This window comes from Rhea pennata, chromosome Z (genome assembly GCF_028389875.1).
Source record: "Rhea pennata isolate bPtePen1 chromosome Z, bPtePen1.pri, whole genome shotgun sequence".
Classification (NCBI taxonomy): Eukaryota; Metazoa; Chordata; class Aves; order Rheiformes; family Rheidae; genus Rhea; species Rhea pennata.
Window position 1 is genome coordinate 53,508,150 of NC_084702.1, and position 22,066 is coordinate 53,530,215.

The 22,066-nt window shown below is 37.9% G+C and overlaps 1 protein-coding gene across 1 annotated transcript; it reads right to left on the reverse strand.

Moving 5' to 3' along the window:
- Window positions 1-4,316: 4,316 nt before the first annotated feature.
- Window positions 4,317-21,319, reverse strand: LOC134153808 (V-type proton ATPase subunit S1-like protein). Its single transcript, XM_062600239.1, has 7 exons — window positions 21,225-21,319; window positions 14,694-14,734; window positions 13,885-13,946; window positions 11,866-12,107; window positions 7,976-8,026; window positions 6,367-6,610; window positions 4,317-4,855 (listed from the first exon to the last, which is right to left on the reverse strand). Exons 1-7 carry the CDS (start codon window positions 21,317-21,319, stop codon window positions 4,553-4,555), a joined length of 1,038 nt encoding a protein of 345 aa, XP_062456223.1. The 3' UTR covers window positions 4,317-4,552.
- Window positions 21,320-22,066: the final 747 nt, after the last annotated feature.

A 22,066-nucleotide genomic window follows, 5' to 3' on the forward strand; every position in this document is an offset into this window, starting at 1 on the left:
TATGATCAATTCACTTAACCTTCAAGCTAAAGACAGTAGAATACCCTTCCTGGAAAGAGGAAGGAGAAAGGCTGTAATAATCAAATAGTGTTAATAAAATGCTCTGTACATGCTAAAGCTCACTACGATGCACTGAAAAAAATCTAGCTGATTTGAATAAGTTTATCTTCCCTTCCTTGATGTCCTTTATTTGGAAAATTTATTTTTACAAAAGAATGGTGAAGTCTGGTAGAACAGGAATTTGCCTCAAAGTCAGTCTCTAAATGAGGTTTCACCACCAATCAGAGCACTGAGACTGATTGCCTGTGGAGCCAGACACACAAGACTGCTGAGGAGCAGCATGTCGCTGGGGATGTCTTGGGAAGATGGATTGCACTCATTCGCAACAGGGTTTTCTCTCTTTCTCTCAGGATGGCAGAGTGGTGGGGTTCATAGTTCTAAAGGTGCTTTTTTGAGTGTAAGCCAGAAAAAGCTGTTTCTGCCTCAAATGCTCATGATTTAATGAAATAAATGCAGTAAACTACTTTGCTCTGATTATGAACACTGATAAATTAGTTCAGAAAAGTGGATCATCCAGTGATGGTATTAAGATGAAGAAAGGTCCGTCATATGTAATGGAGAGGATTCTACAGACAATGAATGAGTACAGAAAAAACCTGCAAGTGGAAATCTGTATGAGTTTCCATCCCAAATCAATACCCTCTTGTGTTCCCAAGTGGCAGCACTTACCTTATAGCAGGCTAAAAAGTTACTCTCAATAATCAGTTCAAATCTTCAGGTAGCTAGTCCAGCCATGAAGTTAAGTTCTGCTCTTTGATCATGCTGCAAAACTGAAAGACTTGAGTTATTCTGACAATAGCATTCCATATTTGACCTGTATGTTCACAGACCAAATCCAAGATTTTAAATAATCAATAAATGGAACTTTTGAATCCTGAAAATTACAATTATTAGAAGGAAAAGACTTTTACTCAGAGCAAATAGAAGAAAGAAATCTGTTTCTACTGGCTTGCTGGACTTCAGTGTCCAGCTGATGGACTCGTGTTTTTTTTTTCTCCCTCTCTCCACGGTGAACTTGTCTTTGATCCTTGTGCATTTATAACCAATATGATGCCATCGGTCCACCACTTTAGGTCAGGCAACAATAGCTAATGTACTACCTGAAATCTCTTAGTTTCCTGCAAATATGAAGGTTTTTATAACTTGGAGAGCAGTTATAAAAAATTTAAACTACAGTAGCTGAAGCATATGATAAAGTAATGTATCTACTTGTTCAATTCGGCATTAGCATTGCATAGTGACAGCTGCAGAGTCTGTGAAAGCTACTGTGCTTCAGTCAAAGGAAATGAGAATCTCCCCTTCAAGTGGGAATGGATGGGGCCCTGACTTTGAATCAGTAAATCAGTTTTAAAAAATGCTTTAGGGCTTTGGTTTTAATTAATGTTTGTATATTGGAAGAGCTACTCTGTCCCACATAGCATCAAAATTATGCAGAATGTAGACCATGTATAAAATGATTATCTTTGGTTAATGAGTCTGTTAGTGCAAATGTAGCTCATTTTTGCAGCAAACAGTTTATTTTTACTGAATTTCTGGTTTCAAAACCAGAAGCATGGAATGCCCTTGTTGTTCCAAAATATGCATTTGATAAGGATTCTTTATCTGACTCACACAAAACACAGTCTATTGGGAAAACATTTTGTCTTTTCAATCTTGGGTGCTTTCTTTTATATGTGGTGCAAGGAGACAGTAGCTGTACAGATGATGATTTTTCCTTCCTGTGATGTTTTTCCACAAAAGCATCAGTAACTCTTTACAAATGTATGGCTCATAATTTCAGTCATATGACTTAACAGTATATTTCCTGTCTCTTTAATGCAACTGACTTATTTTTCCTTTCTACCTTTTGCTGGCACCTGAGTAGAATTGCGATGATACTGAATATACCTGGCAGAGCAGAATCATCAGTCACTGCCAGGCATGACTGCAACATGGAAAGTCTCAGCAGAGAGAAGAAAACTACCTGCTGTACTCCTCAACCCAAGATATATTGTCTATAATATCAATTGCTGTCACTACTTAGAAAAGGCTAAAAAAAGAGGAATTTTTCTTTTTCTTGTCTATATTTGAATTTTATTTGAATTGTCTTTTTCTTGTGACATTTGTCTCGTAAATAGCAGATATAAATTAGTCTCTCTTGTTCAGCTGTATTACTGCTGGAAGGGACACACCCATCATGTAATTCTGCACCAGAAATTCTGCACGGATGTGTGCTGGATTTGCATTGTTCAATCTCTAGACCATAAAGCTGGCAGACACAGCCCCAACAAGATAAAGACCAGGGGGATACGATATGGGTGGGAAAACAGCTAGGGAAGGAGGTTTAAGAGGACAGATGAGGAGTGAAGCATTTGGTTAGAGGGAAGCTCCCTTATTCCTATTCGCCAGAGTCAAAATAATCTCTTACAGAAATGGTGTAAATATTGCATATTTAAAATATGCAAGAAACTGATTTGCAATCATATTTTCAGACTAAGTTAGAATTACACTCAGAGCATCACCAAATGCTAGAAAGAGAGTGAGCGAGCTCTGTGGAATGAGCTATTGTATTTGTGCCTGAGAGAATACTAAGTGCAGAGAATGCTGCCATGCCCAAACCCAGTATGTTCACTTCTGCAGAACAGATATTTTACATCAGTGAATTATGGTAATTTTGAAAGACTATCACAGATTATCACAAACTAGTGTCAGATGCTTATTACCTGATGTACAGGCAAATCCCAGACACAAAAGCACTTCTCTCCAGACTATGAGGGAACAGCAACTGCTTAGCGCTGGCATTATGAACTCTTTCCATCATTGTCATTACTGTAAAATTGTCATTGCTGTGTGCAAGGAGAAAGGCCCAAACAGACAAGTATTTAGGTGCTCCATGTTGAATGTAGTGTTCTTGATTGCACCTCTCCATTTTATCCTCATTTGGGTTCTCAAACGTTCATGTTTTTGCTTGTTTCCTTTATAAAACAGACAGCCTTGCCAAGTCCCCAGAAATTTCTCTTACACTTGATTATTTAGGGCAGGTTTAGTTCAGTTGGTTAGAGCGTGGTGCTGCCAATGCCAAGGTGGGGGGTTCAATCCCCATATGGGCTACTTGCTTGAGGGTTGGATTAGGTGACTTCCAGAGGTCCCTTCCAACCATACTTACCATTCTATGATTTTTCAAAGATGATTGTTTTTTCTCTGCTTTCCTAAAATTTCCTAAAATGCTTTCCTAAATGAAGCAATTGTTTCAGAGTCCTTTTCCAGCCTGAGTGTCATCTGTGCTAACAAACAGGAGTTTTGGACATCTCTCAAGGCATTTAAAGAGCACTGCAGTATAGTTTACAAAGGTCACAAACAACTAGTTAGTTCTTCTATCTAGAATTAAAAAGGCAGTTAGTTACAAAAACTGGTTTTGCAAAAGACTTGCTGAAATGCTGCAGTTAGCATTACTTGTGACCTAAAAGCACTATGGTTAGTATATTACCGCCTTCTTCCTTGCTAGAAGCTTAGTCTAAATTACAGGCTAATTCAGAGTTCCCAAACGTTGACACTAACAAAAGAAAGGATTATTAGGAAGACAGTATCTCAAATGACCAGAAGAGTGAGGAGTGAAAATTGTATCTCAGCCTACTTTTCACTGTTGTTGGGAAGCTTCTACCGCTTTGTCTATATATATTTTCAATTACAGCACTGGATACCTCTCCTCAAGTCAAATTTCAAGGGGAGACCAATGGGATTTGATAGAAAAGAAGCTAACCTAGAATTACAGAGTATAATGCTCATAATCCTTCTTTTGGCATAAAGTTGAGCCGGGAAGTTAAGGGTAAGCCTTTGACCAGATGTCTGCTGTTCTCCCACCAGATCCTTACAGTAAGCCTCCAGCTTACACAGAGAAAAGTATCAAAATGCAGCTGCAACAGTCATCATTATTTCATCAGGGTAGTGGATGAATACACAGTTTATATGGCTCTGAAGAGTCTAAACAAGAAAGAGGAGTTTAGGAACACAAAGTGAATGAGAAATGATTGGAAATGACTGAATTAAATAAAAGGAAGATTTATACTGAGAAAGGAATGGATGCTATTTTGCCAGGACTCATAGCAGAGTTGATGAACCAAATATAGAACAAGGAAAAATCTTGCCTTATGACAGAATAAACCAGCAGGTTTTATTTTGTTTTTTGTAACTTTATTTACTTCAAATGTTCCATTACTGATTTTTCATTTCAGGACTTGGTGAGCTGGCTGTAAAGATTTGCATTTTCATTTGGTACTATGGGAATAAACTCTCATCACATGAATTCTCTCACTCCACTGCGATTATTTTATCTTGTCCTCTTTTTTCAAAACATCTTTGTGATGATTATCAACAAATAATAGCCAGTAACTGGCTAAACAGTCTGTTACCTATTTTTCCTTTGATCAACTGGTGAAAAATCCACACAAACTAAAAAGAACAGTGCCAGCAGAAAAAAAAATACCACTTGTTCCACTGAGACAGATGCATACTGCTAAATATAGATTTTACAGAACTGTTGGTTTCTAAGTTCATAGGATTCATTTCCACTGCTTCTCAGAGGCTCCTTCTCATCCCCCACGTCATTGTCTTTCATTTGTACAAAATAGGCAGGAGAAGCTTTGCATTCATAATGCCTGTCAAGAGATTTCAAGTGGATCAACATATGAAGAGCATAGGCAAGAACCAGCAGCAGAATCAGTGACATAACCAAACCCATAAGTATTGCTGGAGAGAAAAAGGATGCACAGTCTTTCGCATAGGCAAAATGTCCTTCTTGAATGTTAAAACCTTGAATCTATAAAGAAAACAAAAGGGCTCAAGTTAAATAAATTCTTTGCTGTCCTGGTTACAAACTACTCCATGCATTTGCTCCTGAAGCCAGTAGACATCCTAACCTAATGCCTTCATATTGCAAAACTGTATCTAGCAATGCTAGCTGGAATTAACAATTAAGAGTTTATCCAGGTCAGTCTTCTAGAAATGGCCAGCTATTCTAATCCCCTTAGCTCTGGTGCCCAAAGGATTTGCAGTTTTATTTTAAACAAAATTTTATATGATCACTTTTGATCACACAGTCACATTCAATTGTAAACTTTGTGCCTTTCTAGTTTAAAGTACATTTCCAGCATCGTTTGCTGAGAATCTGCAGTTTCTCTGTTTCAAATTGTATAAATTTAAACATAACAATCAAAGAAATATTCTCAGTTGCCTACCCTAATATTAGATTTACATCACCAGATGGAAGTTAAGGATATATGGAAGCAACTCAGCTAAAATTCACAAAGCTGTGTTCAATTATGGCCTATACCAGTACATTCTACTTTGTAGTTTCAAGGGACAGGGAGTTGTTTCAGTTCTAACATGACATTTACTAGGTTTGCATGCAGGGAATTAGACTGTCTGCTCACCAAAATGGGTCCATGGGTGATTAACTCATGGTGAGAAAATGCAGATCAACTTTCCTTCCATCCCCCTTTTTCAGCTATTCATTACCACAAGACCTACTTCCTTGCATTTATTTGCTTACATATTTCGTGTGTCCCTCATTAAAAATATTTTCTTTCTGAGCAAGTTTTGGCTTTTTTCTTCTTGCCCTTGAAAGGGGTCAATAAATTGGAGGCCAGTAAACATTCAAAAAGATTCATCATCACATGCGGAACAGTCAGCTCTGGACTGCAAAACAGTGACATTCTGAATGGACTGTAGTGACAGTGAGCTAGAACAGAAGCACACAGTCCAGTGCAGCAGGGCAGTGGGCTATTTGGGGGGGGGGGATTCATCCCCTCTAATTTAGGTATCTAAAGTGAGACATCTAGTCCGGTCCACCTAGGTTCACTTATTGTCAGAAAAACAGGCACCTGTAGAATATGATTAATCTTGTCCCAAAGTAAGGACTCAAAATGAGTAAGCGAAATTATCCACTGGCTTTAGAGGCAGAGTGGGGTAACTATAAACAGGGCACAAGATTAAAATTCTGAGGCATGAAAAGTCAGATGAATCCCATGCTCAGTGACTGATGCTGCTACTGATGTTGGTTTTAAGAGCCTAGCTCAGGGGGGCATAATTCAGAAAGTGACATTCACATCCTACACCAAATAGAAACCCAACCAAGAGACTACAGAAAAAGTATGTAGCCCTTCATCCCCTTTGACAGGAATACAATTAAAATTTTTTCTATTCATTTTTTTCCACGTTCCATGGAAATCCTGTAAGTCGCATGGGGAAGATGATAACATTTTCTTGGCATGAGGGACAAAACTTCCCATCAGTCAATGGGATCCATTTGGCTTCGCTTCATAATATTACCTGGAAATCAATGAAAGTGACTTCCCAGAGCTTTGAAACATCATTTGCGGAGCTGGGTATCAGGAGTGCATCATATCTCTGCAAGCTGCTCACACGTTCACAGTGGTAGGAGTAACTTGCCGGTGCATATATTCTGGTTGCATTAAATGTCGCTTGTACAGAGTGGTTGTAAAGAAGCTGCACTCTGTGTAAACTGAACCAGTTCTGAACAGACAGCTGGTAATAACTGGTTGTTAATAAGAATCTGAAAATATTGTATGGGAAGAAAGATGAATAAAAGAAATAGGTCTAAAAGCTGGAACTGTTAAATTCTTATGTTGAACATATTGAAGACTCACTGAAATTACCAAAGTTGCAGTCATTTGTAGTACTGGAAGCTCTTTATTTTGTTTTTAATAGAGTCTGGCAAGTGATTTGGAGTTCTCTATTGCTATAGCTGAAGGACTCTGCTGTTCTCTCATACAGTGAAGTAGTCAGATATCACTACTACTACAAATGTCTAGTTACGGGGCTGCATTGGGAGAATACCACTGGGTCTGTGGCTGCTCAGACACCTGGCTACTGAGCAGATTTTTTTTTCTCCTAAATGACTGAAGAAAATATATATGTAATGTTGGCAATGTACTTGCATTGAAAACATGGAAAGTTTTTCAAGTTTCAGCTTGTACATGTGTTACACACTGTACATGTTTTGAAACACATGCATGTGTTTCATATGCTGACACGGTATTTTGCTTCAAGACTTCAAAGGTCACTTTGGTACATGCTCCAAAGTAAACAGCATAAATTCCACCAATGTTAATGAGAACTGTCTCCTGAATGGTTAAGGTGCGAAATGTGGTGCTCATGACAAGTATATTAAGTTGTATATATGGATACGGTAAAATTCTCTTCTGTTACATACACTACAGCATATGTTTATTACTCCCTCTATATTATTATTTCAACGAATCCCAGAGTGGATTAGAAGAGTGGATTAGTTCTTCACAAAGAACTCTAGCTGGTGCATTACATACTCCAAAATGTTTACAGCTTAAACTTTAGACACGATACACTAAGTAGGCAGAGTGGATGAGGTGTGGAAGAATGAAGGTTATAGCAATATAAACCTACGAACACTCAGTTTATGCTTGGAGTCTTGATTAAAAAAAAACATATAATCACATGTAGTATTATTTGTCAAGCAATGCTGTTTTCTTGGATCACTGAGAAGCAAATGAAGTAGACCAAAGTCTGACGCCTGAGCAGCTCACGCTATCAGTTCTTTCAGCAGAATTCCCGGACAAAAATTTAGCAAATTGGCAAGTTTTAGCAAAAATCTCAGGCAAGGGAAAGTTCTATTTAAAACAGATGACCTGATCTTTTCTTATGAGTAGGAAAGTCAACAGAGAAAAAGAAATGCCTTAATAAAACAAAATAAAGAGACAAATGACAGCCCCATTAAATGCAAGTCTCTTCTGTTGCTTGATTCTATAATCAACAATTCTATCAAACTATTTTTGCTTATACAGACTCTCTTGAAACAAATTGCATAGGCAACTGCATAGCAATACATTCAACAGATATTAACATTTGATTATCTAATATTTTCTTTATCACATAAACTTACCTAATAACAAGTCCCTTTAGATTGCCAATGTCACCAAACTTCAGAGAAAGCCTATGTCAAAAAGAAAATGATGTCAAACTGGAGAAATATTAAAAAAACAACACAGAAGATTAAGCACAGTTATACATAGAGCCTTTTCCTCAGTATATCTTTGAAGTCATTAGAAAAAAGATGAAACGATAAAATCTAACTCCTCAAAATCCAGTAGTTTAGTTGTTAATTTCAGTAAGGCCTAGACTGTACAGGAAAGAACAGAACTACATGCTTAACTTTCCACACAAACTTAAATCCCGTTGTTTCCAACTTCTACTGATAAGTGTAATTAGGTTCACTTGATATATGCTCTGCTTCTCAAGTCAATCAGGCTAATTTATAATATTATATCTTTGTCAAGTACCACCTACACAGATTATTAGAAAATGCTGTGTGTATGCAGTAACTTTTTCCTCATCTTTGTAGATACCAGAGCATAACAAATACAGATGGTATTTGAGTTCAAACTTCATACATGTGCAACATTATATATACATATATATATATTTGTATATATACACATTAACTGCGAAGCAGCTATACAGAGCTTATATACAGTCAACATGGACATGTGAAATTTACTAAAATGAAAGGCCTTGGCAGGGTAATTGTACCCATATGCATACTCTACCATCTTGGTACCGTCTCTGAAACTAAGCCATTGTAGCAGTACATAATTAAGTGGCATAGAAATTTTCGGCTTAACAATATTTTCCCTCTTAGAAACTATCTGCATAACATTTTTTTCTGCTGACATAATCTTGTTAGGCTAAGTTAGATATCATAACACAGTGAAGTGACATGCAACACCTAAAAGACTTCAGAATATAAAGCTGAAAAAAAATAAAAAGCAGATGATTTTGTAAGAAATACTGTTTTCTTCTTATACTTTGACTAACACTGGGTCAAATAAGCCAGAACACTGAGCCTCTAGACACTCTCTTGTTTTATTAAAAAAAAATAGCTAGCTGAATATTAGACACATGCAAATACGACATTAAATTCAGTTGCCTGACCCATGACATACTGCATAAAAAAAGGCTGGATTGTTATATTTTATGTACATATACATATATAGATTTACATCAAATGCATATGCATAAGAGACCAAATATTTTTTCCTGGCTCCAGCTGCTTTGCATTGATCAGGCAGTATAAAGCAGCTTGAAAGCTGATCTAAAACCAAATCAGAAGATAGTCTTAAAAAAAGGTTAGAGAAGGGAGAACTTCAAGGGATTTTCCTGGGGTGAGAAGAACAGAGCAATGCATCATGTTAGCACTCAACTAGATAATCAAATGGCACAATTTATAGCAGTCTTTAAACCTGAGATTAGGGAACAAAATGGAAATTAAAGTCAGCTATTCTCTTTTTCTCCTTAGCTATAGCCAAACATAAATTGACTCCAAATCTTAACCACAAGTTCTATTCAACAATTATGCTGAGTCTAATGAAACCAGACTATACATTCTCCTACTTGCAGAGCATGATTTTTACACACAAGGACTTGGATTAATACTGGAGTGCTGATGGGGCACATGGGCTCACAAGTTTCTAGTGAACTGATATTCGAGTTCTAGCAGAAATGTGACAGATTCGTTCATGGAATCTATCAAATGTCACAACAAATCCCTCCTAGCAAAGGTTCAGAATAAAACAGGTCTTCCTTGGTCAAGAGTCTACAATACACTCAAAGGGTTTGCGCAGAAGTTATTGAGACTAGTATTTTCTAAAGGTACCCTGAATCAGCAAAGCACAGAACATTAAATCATACAACCACTGGGAAGTGGTAGCATTTTCCTCTCTCTGTCCGTAGAGCAGAAGAGAAAAATCTCAGTAGGCGTAGTGTCTTGACCTCTGCAAAAAAAACATCAACCTCAGCTACAAAAAAAGCACCAAATTCCTGCCTGCATTTAGCACCTATGTCCCTAGTTTTAGGCTGCTCAGAAAATCCTATGGGCAAACAGAGAGAAAGGACAGAAGACGTGGCACATAAGGTGGCTTTGGATTCAGAGATTATGAGATCAAACTCCAGATCTTGTTAAACACCGATAAAAGGCATGTCAAGGGTATCTCATACATTTTTCTGCTTCCTGGCTCTCTCCTGCAGCTTTTTCTATGGATAGTATGTTCTATAATCTCTCAAATCTAAATATAAATCATAGAACAGAACATACAGTTCTAACTTCTTAGAACAATACTCTGTATCTGCAGAGTGAAGCGCATAGACATTACTAAATCAGATACTGGTACTACTCTAAGCACTGTAGAGGTACCTGTGACAGACATGTGGTCAGAATAACCTGTTGAAATTTAGCAATCTCCTAACATACACTAATAGGAGCAAGTCTACAGCCTGCCACTGCAAATGTCTTTCTGATTTTTGAAACCTCACAGACAACTGTAAAAACTATGCTTTGTGTTTTGAAACCCTTACTTTCATGAGTACATTTTTATTAAGTTATCATTTCTAATAAGAGCTTATTAGCTCTGAACTGCAAAACAGAAAAAGGACTATTTGCTAATTTACTACTTTTTTATTTTTAAACCAGTATTATTCTTTTTCCACTTACTATTTTCTACATTCCCTTCCAAAACATAGTGCTGCATTTATTCATTTGCTGATAATGTAAAATTGAAACTGCCTCTGATGCTGAAAATCCTTTTTTATTTGACTGCAAAGGTGAGTTTTGCCATGTGAATTCATAATATTCTGAATGCAATGATTCCAGAGAGAAAATAACTTGACTTGCTTTTCAACTATATTTTTGGTTTTCTGGTAACCTCAGTAAAATTTCACTGTACTTCAGCTTATCCTTTCTACGTGGACAATCAGGAAGACAATACTGCTTAACCCTACAGATGAACCATACTGTATAGAAGCTAAATAAAAATTCTGCATTTGGTCATGTTATTTTTATCACTTTGTGTCATTACAGATTTAAATACCATTTGTGGGGTAGATCCAATGATCATGTTCAGCATCCTGTACAGTAGGTACTCACCTCCTAATTTTTAGGCACTTGGCTACTAGAGCATAATTAACAACTTGGTAGCAGAAAATGAGCTACCCAGTACAGTACATGGAAGGAGAGAAGTGGTTGGCTGCATTACAAGGAAAAATAAAAAATCTACATGTCTTTCCAGTGTGGCCACTAGCTTGGAGGTTTGGGGAACAATCAGTTTAAAATACAGTACTTTCTTGGTTTGGTAGAAGCAAGGCATTGAGTTGTTTCTGCTGAAGTAATTTGTGACAGACTGGGATGCAGAATTTCAAGTTTCTGGAGAAGCTTCAGGTCACATGGAAATGTGCAGTGACTTCACCCTTTGGAACGCTTAGTTCTGTTTCTAGATACAGATGTCTGTCTTGAACCAACAGGTTACATTATTTCTGGTAACCACTGGCACAAACACAACGAATAAGTAGCCCACAACCCATAGTCATACACAGCCAGTCTCTAAGTCCTCACATTCAGCACAGGATATACTATTCAGTATCCCAAGCACCTATCCAAAAGAGTTGGAGACTGAAGCTGTCCAGAGAGTGGAGACTAAGGGGATCAATAGCTCAAGCCTCACATACACCAACCACAAAACTGGCTGGCCACAGGGGTTGACTACACCACTGAAAGATATGAAGACAGCTAGGTACCTCTGTGTGCCCTATGAAACACTGGTCAGAAAGCATATAGGCCATACTGCTTTGCTGCTTGCAGCATCAGGCCCTTGTAGGAAGGAGCTTACCCCTGGGGTACTGGGGCTCCAAACCACTTATTACAAGGTTTGTTCCTCCAGGATTTTTTTTACTGGTCTTGTTATTGAGTACTAGTTTCATTAGCAGAGTAGGATGCCATCTTACACTGCGCTATCTTCACTGCAGTTAGAATCTCCAACATCCACGGTTGCATGGACACCAAATGTCTTCTCTGTCAAATCCAGCTGTGTGTGGTTTTTAAACTTAATCATGATCCTCTTGGCCCAGAAGAGAATGCAGGGGATGTCATTAACTGTGACGTTCAGAGGGCTGTAGTGGCTGTGGGTGAATGGCCTCCAGGATTCTCTTTCCAACTGTTCTTTCCTGCTCAAGTCGTAGCTGACAACCTGATTGACCACATAAAAGATCAGTATGAAAAGATGGACACTTCAATAATTATTCTCTATCCTATCAGAATAAATGAGGTCAGCAATTAGAGAGCACATGTTGAGCCAGTTCTCAGCTGCAGTGGTAGTGAACTGAGGAAGCAGAAGTTTCTGACCAACCCTTCCTAATCTGAACATGGTGGGGATCCATATAGGCTTCTAACTCCAGCACAACTTGCAAGAGAGACAAAATAAGTTTTATTTGTTCTACTAGTGTAGTATCACTGGGGTAAATCACATTCTTAACATGCCCCCAGCACATCGCAGCACACTGTGGAGCAGTCCATTGTAAAAGTTGAAGCAAAGTTAGAATAACAAGCCGCTCACCCCAGAAGGAGACTTACTAGGGCAGTTCTAAGCATGACACCAATACACTAAAAAGAACTAAGCTTGGACCAAGGATATAGTCTACCATGCTGAAAGCACATTAGACAGCTGTCAAAGTGAAAGAAATGGTCCAAGTCTGCATATACCCACATGCAGTTTGGCCACAGATGGCTTTAAAATCAGAGAAATGCCTGCTGCAAAGCAGGATGGCTTCAGTATGGATCCCTGCCTTTATAAAATCATAAATTTACAAATTTAAAATCTGGGTACTGAGGGTTCCACGTCCTCTGTAGACATCAGAAAAAGACTAACTCATCCAAGTCAAATTTCATAGCTAAATAAGGCTGATTTGCCTACGAAGCAACATAACTTGAAACAGTGAGTTAAAGCTCAGGAAAAACTTTAAAATGTAATCCTCATTTTCATATTTCAAGCTAAGATTTCCAGATACCACAGACTCTTTTCCATCTGCAGATACATCAAATTTGAGTATGACAATGCATGTAATGTCTGCATGGCTGCCTTGCATGTAATATGAGAGAGCAAGTTTAAATCATGTACAAACAAGAGAGGTATTCTGAGTTTCAGTCATAAACACCATCTTATCAGGCTCCAGAAGGCCTGCACTTAAGCCCCAAAGCTTTGTCTTGGCTTAAAGATTTTTTTTTCTTTGCTGTTAAGATTAGCCAATCAAGTCTCCCAGCTCAGACCCTGAAAGACCCCTTTGATACTTGACATTACATATGGCACAAGACTGATTTAGGAATTAAAATTATTAGGTACTTGCAGCAACAAGCAGAAAGCAAGGTAAGACAAAAGTCAGTGAACTTAATGCAGCAGCCAGCAAGCAACAGCATTATGATTGTCTTGGGGAGAAATGATAAGGCTGTCTTCCTCAGAAGTAGAGGAGAGAGCAATTTAATCATTAAAATATTTACATTAGATTGTATCTTTTACAGGGTTCTTAATAGGAAAGCTTCTTGACATCAGTTTTTGTCAAAACCTACAGGCTGGATGGAAGGAAAAATCACACTGAATTTAGCAACCAGCTGTTTTGCTTCAACTATGCTTTTAGTACTAAGCAAATAAAAGATATAAACAAAATACTGGCTACTGTAGTCAGATGAAATTGTACTGAATATAGACAACAGATTTGGTTCTTTCAGAATGACCTTGTGCCCAAATCCATTGCCAGTCAGCACCAGCTATGCTAATTGAAGTCTTATTTCATTGCTTAGAAAAAAAGATGTATTGTACTACAGGTTGTAAATCAGTATCACACCACTGTAATTTGGACAGCTTTGTCGGCTCTTTCTGGTAAATAATACATTATTTAATACAGCAATACAAATTAAAAGATCTCAAAAATACCGTGAAATGTAATTATAGATCCTGCTCCTTCATATGTTACCTGTGTAATTGCTACTTGATTTACGTCAAATTTTGGCTTCACGCCACCATCGAAGCGTTGACCTGCAGAAGAAAGTGTATTAGAAGCCTTCAAAGAAAACAATTGACCATTTAGAAAAGCATAATCCTGCACATTCTGATGGAAATAAGTACCCTGCACACAATGTATATTTCAAATCATCTAATTGTTTTGCAAAATATTCAACTTGGTGCAAATATTGCCTTTAATTCATCCATTTTCTGATTTCCTAATTTGCCTTATTTTTACAAGGTTCTTTTTCATTGAGTATCCTGCAACCTTTATTTGTAAGAATGCCAGCAGCCTAAAACTACAGGATTCAGCCCATTCACTTATTTATTCATCCCATGTGCATTTAAGAGGCTGCTTCTTTCATCATACAGCCAACTTCTCAGAAGGATGTTGTATAGAATCACTCGGCAAAAGCCTGTATCTATGGGTAGTAATTTCTTTGCCTGCACTGGACAAAGATGTGAATCTGTGATAAATAAGCTAAAAGGTCTGACTGGCTGCCAGAATACAAAGTTTCACAGGTGACAGACTACTTCACAAACACTTTCCCAGCTCCAGTGAATGAATACTGCTTTATTTCACACTCATATCTCAGATTCAGAAAATGACTATTTTAACAAGGCAAATCTTTTAAAGAGTAGTTGTTAAAGATACATCTTAATAAAAAATGTTTGACAGAAGCAACACTAATGAAAACAGAAGCAAGATCTGGGAATGAAGATCTTACAGCTGCACTAACAGACCCAGTATCCAGGCATTCAGCCCACTAAAAGCCTTACCATTCCTTTGCAGAAGACCTTGATCTGAAATAGCATGTGAACTAGAAAAGAAGAGAAAAATATTTACCATACAATATCTGGACTTAAAACCTGCAATAAATTTAATCTCTCTAAGCCTAAGGAAAGCTCCTGTTGGTAAAGTTTCATTCAACAGAATGTTCAAAAGGCAACTCAGACATTTGGTTGGTTACAGTCACATGAACAGTGAAAAACAATCCTAAAACCAGTGTACTTTCAGTACCAGAGATCCCCAAAGTGGATCAGGCCCCTCAGGCATTCTCATACCCTTACAATATTAACTAAAGGATTCATTACCCTTCTTGTCCCTGTCCACAATCATTAGCATGTCGTACTTACAGAGACCATGAGCAGCAGCAGCTATGCTAACACAGACCATCAGGATGTTTTAGATTAGAGAGTGACTGATATGGTTCCAGCCTACAAAGGGAACACAAAGGTGGTACTGTGTCCTCCTGGTAAAGATCAGGAGCAACATGTTGTTCCTGCAGGACAGAGCAAACGTCCCTTGCTAGCATGCCTTAAGCCCAGATATATAGCCCTATAAAGATAACTCATGAAGGTTCCAAACAACTCAAAATTCCATGAAGTCAACTGCAAGGTAGGAAGCAAGTGAAATACATATCAAATGACAATTATCAGGGTCCTGAAGTTTTCAGACTTTGGTTTTTTCTTCAACATAATTTAGGGAGAAGTCTTCAGCTGGTGAAGATAAGATTAATTTTCTTGATCTAGAGAATCAAGCCCTGTAGATTACATCAGCAAAAGACTTACACAAAAAAAACTCCAAACAACCAGGCTCTGCATTAGGAATAGATTCCATTCTTTGAGTCTCAGGAAACACCTGCACAGCCCCCCCCCCCCCCCCATACCATGGCAGCTTCCTCAGAATCTGTAACTCCCTACCGTGGACTGATTTACTGATCTGATGAAATACATCCACTTCTCATGCCCATTATCAGCGTTCCTCAGTAGGTGAGGAAACTGGCCAAGAGATCTCCTACACTCAAGCCTCAGGATCTTTTTGCAGAGACTTTCTACACACTGCCCTACTTCTTTCTGGCTCAGTGCCTTCTGCTGCCTTCTAGTCCACAAGTGACGGTGGAGGGACAAAGTGCAAGACTTGCCTCATCACCACCTCATTTGAGGACATGTTTCTATGTTCTCTTTTCGTTTTGTTTCTTACTGACTCTCAAAGCCACCACAAAAGGAAAAAGAATGTGCAAAGATCAATATACCATAAGGACTAGGAATACAAGCAGTTTTGAATATTTAAATGTAAATTGCATATTAAGATACTTGAATTGTAGGCTCAAGCCTTGGTCTCCCTAGGAAGCCCTCAGATGGCTGGGTGAACATACCCCTAAGGAGATTCCCTCAGAATAGGAGCATCTGTGAGTGCAACAGCTCTATGATACTCATTAGGGCTTACTGTGGGAGCGACCCCAACTTAATTGTCATAGCAGCATTCTTAATGGCAGATACACGCAAGTCAGAACAACTAAGACCACTGAAGCAGAAACATCAGTTTTAAAGCTTTCTCTGCTTGCCCATATCAGTGCAGCTCAGGCAGTCAAGGAATCTAATCACACTGAACCCGGCCAACTAAAAATCACTAGAAATGTTTCCAACTTTAGCAAAGCCCAGATTTAAAAAATAATGTCCTGTTTATATATTTTTTCCTTCTAGTCTGTGTCTCTCCAGCAAAATTTTCTTTTTTTCAAGCATACTGTGTGCTACCAAGAATAGATCTGTTGCTTCTCCTTGCAAACTCCTCAAACGCAGAAGGCAAAACAGAGAGAAGGGAAGTGGACTCTATTTCAGCTTGTCACTTTGTCCCTAAACACCAGGTCTGAAGAACAGTTTTGCTCTAGACCATCAGGCAGGCTGCTCAGTCCCTTCAGCAACCAAAGACAATAAAACAGAAGCTGTTCTCCAGACAAACTTAACAAAGTACAAAAGGCAGCTAAGCTCTGCTGCTCCACAGCAGTGACTTTAATCAGAGCTGAAATAATCTTACAAGATTTTATGTTTTATACTTTTTAGTACGTAACACTGTTTAAAATCAATTGAGCAGTTTCAATTATACATACTGAGCCCAACTCTTTCCTCAATGAGTTGTTAAATCCCAGAGACTTTAGGGAGCCTGTGTACTTTCAGAATTAGTCCCACTATCCTCCACTTTCTCTCCTAAGCCAGAGGTTAGTGCTGGGCACTGAGGATTCTAAGTGGTGTGGAAGAGTGAGCAGCCTTCTGAGATAGATGGAATTAGCTCTTATTTTGACAGGTAAGTAACAAAAGACAGGTCATTTCCCTTATGATTCCCTAATGAACCTATTCATGACCTTTCTTCTCTTTCTCCCCCCCCCCTTTTTTTTAAACAAATTCCTTCACAAGAAAGGAGCAGGGGCAGATGGTTTTGCTACACCCACAAGAACAGAGGGAACTTGGGAACTGCAGTAGCCTGTCACTTAGCTGAAAGACTGGGGATGTTTCTTGCCTGCTCTTATTTAAGGCTGAGTATAGCCTGAGTCCATGCCAGAATACCACCTTCAGATAACACAGCAGGTTTCAATATTTCCAAGAGTCCATTCCAAGGAAAAACAACTTTTGTCATAGAGAATTCGCCATCATGACACGTGACCGAAGAGGACCACATTAACTTTTCTTGCTCAGGTAAAACATTCTCTAAGATCATTTCATGATTTGACCCCGTATTATTTTTCCTTTCTAGTTTTCTAATCTTCTTTCGTAACACATTGTAACTTGAGGCCAGAAGAAGCAACACAGTTCATAGGGCATCTTTTCCAAGATGATAGCTATAAAAATGAGGCACCCCAAAGAGATATTAATGTGAATTATTTAATTATTTAATAATACTAACATAAGTTATATTTAAATACACATGTATTTAAAAGCTCATGGCCCATTATTTCAATTTGGAAATTGTCAGGCTGTAATGGATGAATGTGCACACTAAAATATTGGGATGAGAGGAGTATGATGTAAAGTCGCATAGTCCAGTTCATTCCCTCACTGGATTTGCAAAGCTTTTGTGTTGTTCAGAGAAGGGGAGGGGTTGGTTTTGTCTTCTCGATAATCAATGAAAGAGTCACTATTTAGCTTCCCATCTGGGAAAAGGCTAATATCATGGCAATGCCAGTTAATCCACCTTGAGAAATACTAACTGACAAGCAGTATCAAGCCTTGAGGACAGCATACAATGAACTGGCACAGTCATTGCGCAAACCTCCATGGGGTTATATCCTGAATATAACGCTCATAACCAGTCTCCTCACAGCCTGCAACCTCAGGTTGGAAGCCTGTGACAATACAATTTGACTCCTTTACATCACATGTAAAACCACAGCAACACACAGCCATGCTACCCCTGAAAAAATGTCAGGTTTCCTCCCTCAGCATGTAGATACTCAAATATAGATGAATGTGTATTGCTATTGAAATATTCATGCTTTCATGAGGAATGCAGTGGAGAGAGCAACCTAGGAACAATTGCTAAGTATCACAGTATGACAAATACTATCAACCACGTGACAGTCTTCTAACATATTTAAGAGGCAGGTAGAGGCATGCAAGTGAAATAACTCAACTTACGTATTCCTGTTTATTTTCTCTTAGTGTGAATCAGCAGGCTGCCTAGGAGTCTAAGGATTTATCTGCACCTCTTATTATTAACAATGCCAGCTACAACCTGATTACCTCCTGTACCCTGCGTGAAACCCTGTCACAGAAAGGAATGGGAGAGCCATCATGGCAAGATGTGCAGTTATTTGCTGTTTCTTAGTCTAACCAGATTGCTACGGCAGAGATAGGATATCGGTGACATCAGGGAACAATCACCTCAGCGTTTCTGACCAAGCATAAGTTCAAGTTGATTTTATCAGGTCAGTCAGCTGCGTTTGACATGCATAACCCTGAGGTGTCACAGATGTATGTTATCCCTAACAGGAGAATGTCACAGCCTTCAATAACCATCGTGCTGTCAAACCAGCAAGCTGGGGAATTTACAGCTGATCTCTGGTAGCTAGGACCTTCTACCCTCAGCTGAAGCATGTTTCACAAAACAAAAGCATGAAAAAATAGAAAAGTAAAAAGGAATTGAAAATATTAATTCACTTTTATGTAAAACTATTAATTATGAGCCACAGGAAACTAGGCAGCACTAGAGCTTACCTCTCCATTTCCCACAAAATTATTAGCAAAGAGTTGCTAAAATTGCAAATCAGTAAGAGAAAAAAAAATAGGCATACTGAAATGTACACTAGACTTAAATTTATAACAACTTTTGAAGCCATTCTACCCTGTAACTTCAACTTCAGTAGTACACGTAGCATATGTTTTGATGACTAATAGCATTTCCTCAGCAATTTCTAGATGACTATCCCAGATACATCCAGCCATGTTTTTCCTATGTTGAATTTACCATTCTAAGTATGTCAGGAATCCAAACGAAATTGGCTTAGCCCTAATACAAAGCACTGTGATGACTAATCACTATGTAAAACCCAATTAAATAAGATTATAAGTATAAAGAAGTGTAAATACCTTCTTACCAGATAACTTTATCTATCTACATAAGATAGTCTGGCTTATTTATCTGAAAAAGTTAATATAGACTCCAGCCCTTGAAGACTTTTATGTGAGTAGCCCTTGCCCACTCAAGTAAGCAAAACAAATAAACCCAGCACTCAAGAGTGATTGAGTGAGGAGGCCATAGATAGTTTTCACACTATCAGGCTGAACAGTTCAAAGGCAGCCATATTCATATTACATTTCACTCTTCATATTGCTGCTCTGACAGACTACATCAGATGGAAAAATATACTTTACTGTAGTATTTTGATTGCTCCAGAATTATCATTGTATTACTAATACTATCCAGCTGCAAACTACCTCACTGGCTGCTAAAGTAGTTTCAATAATTTATGGAATCATTCAATAATTCAATAATTAACTGGAAAATAGCATGTGAACCTTCAAATGCATTAAAAACAATGTTATGGCTAAAGGACATGAATGCTTGCTGAGGGCTGGGTAACAATGGACTGGCTGTAGTCCTGGGGATATTTCTCATAACTAACTTCACTTAAGTTATTACAATTATAAATGTACGAGCCCAGAAGATCAGAATTAGGGCAGAATCTAGCTCTCTTTTAGAATTCTCCCTCCTCCAAAAAATGGTTATTTTTAGATTGTATCTACTTAAACTATATCATTAAGAAATAACTAAAAAGTCCAAATTTCTTTATAGAACTCTCATTTTAATTATTCTGTGTCACATTTGGGTAGCCTCACCTGTGATGAAACACAGTGAGCAGATTTATATAATTATTTTATAATGTATAGACTATTGGGATTTGGTCTACACTTGCAACTCAGGTAAAACTACCACTACCAATAATGGACTGTGTCTGATAAGAACTGGATCAGAACTAACAAGATACTCAAGCTTTCTTTCTTTGATATAAAAAAGAAATTGAGCTCATAGAACTTCTGGCAGCTTGACATTGTACAGATACGATCCCACCCCCACTGAATGCAAAGGCAAAAAATCCATTCAAATCACTGGCATCAGGATCACATCTTCATTTGTTAATCCTTACTAGAATAAAGCTCATGTAATGCTCCCCTCATTTCTTTCTCTCAAATTTTTATCTGATTGCAGTAAAGCGCAGTTACAAAGATGGCACTAACAAATCTGAAAACCAGCAGAGGAGAGCAGCAAATCTCTGAATGAAAACATATTTTAGTATTTATCGGTAACTGACTAACAGATCTCATAATACAAGCTTAAGTAAATCACCACGTCTGTCTTGTCTTAAATGCACATATTTTACTGGCAACTTTGATCTTCATCAGTATATTTGATCTGTGTGTTATTACTGACTTTGAGGCATGATTCAACTAATTCAATTTGGGCTATTTTTGCTTTTCTAATGCTTGGTTTTACAAAGTCCTCTCTTTCCCTTGCTATGATTTGGGTTTCCAATTATATTTTGTTAAAGAAAGAAATAGCACTATAAACAATAATCAACCAAATCTCTAGTAATTTCATCATTTTAATATTTTTGCGATGCTTCAAATCCAGACCTCACTTTGTAGAACTACATTTTAGCACCTACGTTTCTTGCAGTAGTTTTCACACCTTCATGGTTTATCTATTTATATCTCTGTTTTTACACAGAGCAGGAAAAGCCAGTGACAGAAATACTAAAATGTAATGAAACACAAGATAGATCCCCAAAAAATACTTTAACCCATTTTTGTCATATATATAAAATAATTTTCAAAACACATTTTAGTGCAATATAGGCTTCATTTCTGTATTAGTCCCATGGATTTTAAACCTGAAAAGAAAAATGAAACCATGTCCTGACATTCTAAACTGTGATCAAACCTGTTTCCACACAACACAAATGACTGAACTATAACATTTAAAACATGCACTCAACTTCACCAATACAGTTTGTTGAAATGCACTAAGTTACTGACCTGCCATCCACAATTGCAAACATTTGCTCCACAGATGCTGAGAATCCTGCATATAAATAAAGAAGTAAAAACCTAACTGCAGTGTTTTTTTCCATTGAGAAGAGAGTCAGTCCCTCTACACCAAGCACATCTGTTCTGGTCTAGCAGGGAGCCGGGCATCTGTGTTCTCCCTGGCTACATGACAGACAGCAGATCCAACCAATCAGAAGCAACATTTGCCAGTTCATCACTTCACTGGTTATCCACAGAAGAAATTTTTCATATGCTTAGATTTATACTGACTGTGCACACCTACCGCTGGCACATTCCAGTTTCCTCATGCATGGAAGACTGCAAGTTTTAAGGAAACTCTATCAAGGATGTGAGCTGACTGTTAAGTAAGAAAAGAATTAGATAATCTCTCAAAGCTCCAAAAACACAGTAGAGCTATACTGAAAATCACTTCTTATTTATACTTGACTCTAAGATTAAAGGACAGGAAAAGCTCCGTTTCAAAACAAATATGAAATTTTCCCTTCTGCATGATAACTTGAGAATTACATGCATTTTAAAGAAGTCTCAAAACACCTTCAGAGTAGCAGACTTTACAGATGTGAAAGCAAGCACAGGAACCTTGTAAATCAAATATTCAAAAGTAATTTCCTTTTTTCAGAGCTGATTCAGTTTGTGGGTGCCCAACTTCACGATCAATTGCTTTTATACTTAACTCTGACAATAGCTGTTAAATGTACAATGAATAACAGCACCTTGGTTTTCAGCTCGTCAGACTGACATCAAGGTCCATACATATGGACCTATGAATATGGCACGTTGGTCCTGGGAACTTGGGCCATTCTGAGTTG

Excerpts from the sequence above, each read along its gene's own strand:
- LOC134153808 (XM_062600239.1), bottom strand. The coding sequence starts at position 21,319 with ATGGAAAAAAACACTGCAGTTAGGTTTTTACTTCTTTATTTATATGCA. Across the intron at positions 12,108-13,884 it reads ATCAAGTAGCAATTACACAG|GTTGTCAGCTACGACTTGAG; the intron begins GTAACATATGAA and ends GTGGTCAATCAG. Across the intron at positions 8,027-11,865 it reads TGCAGTGAAGATAGCGCAGT|GCTTTCTCTGAAGTTTGGTG; the intron begins GTAAGATGGCAT and ends TTTTTGACATAG.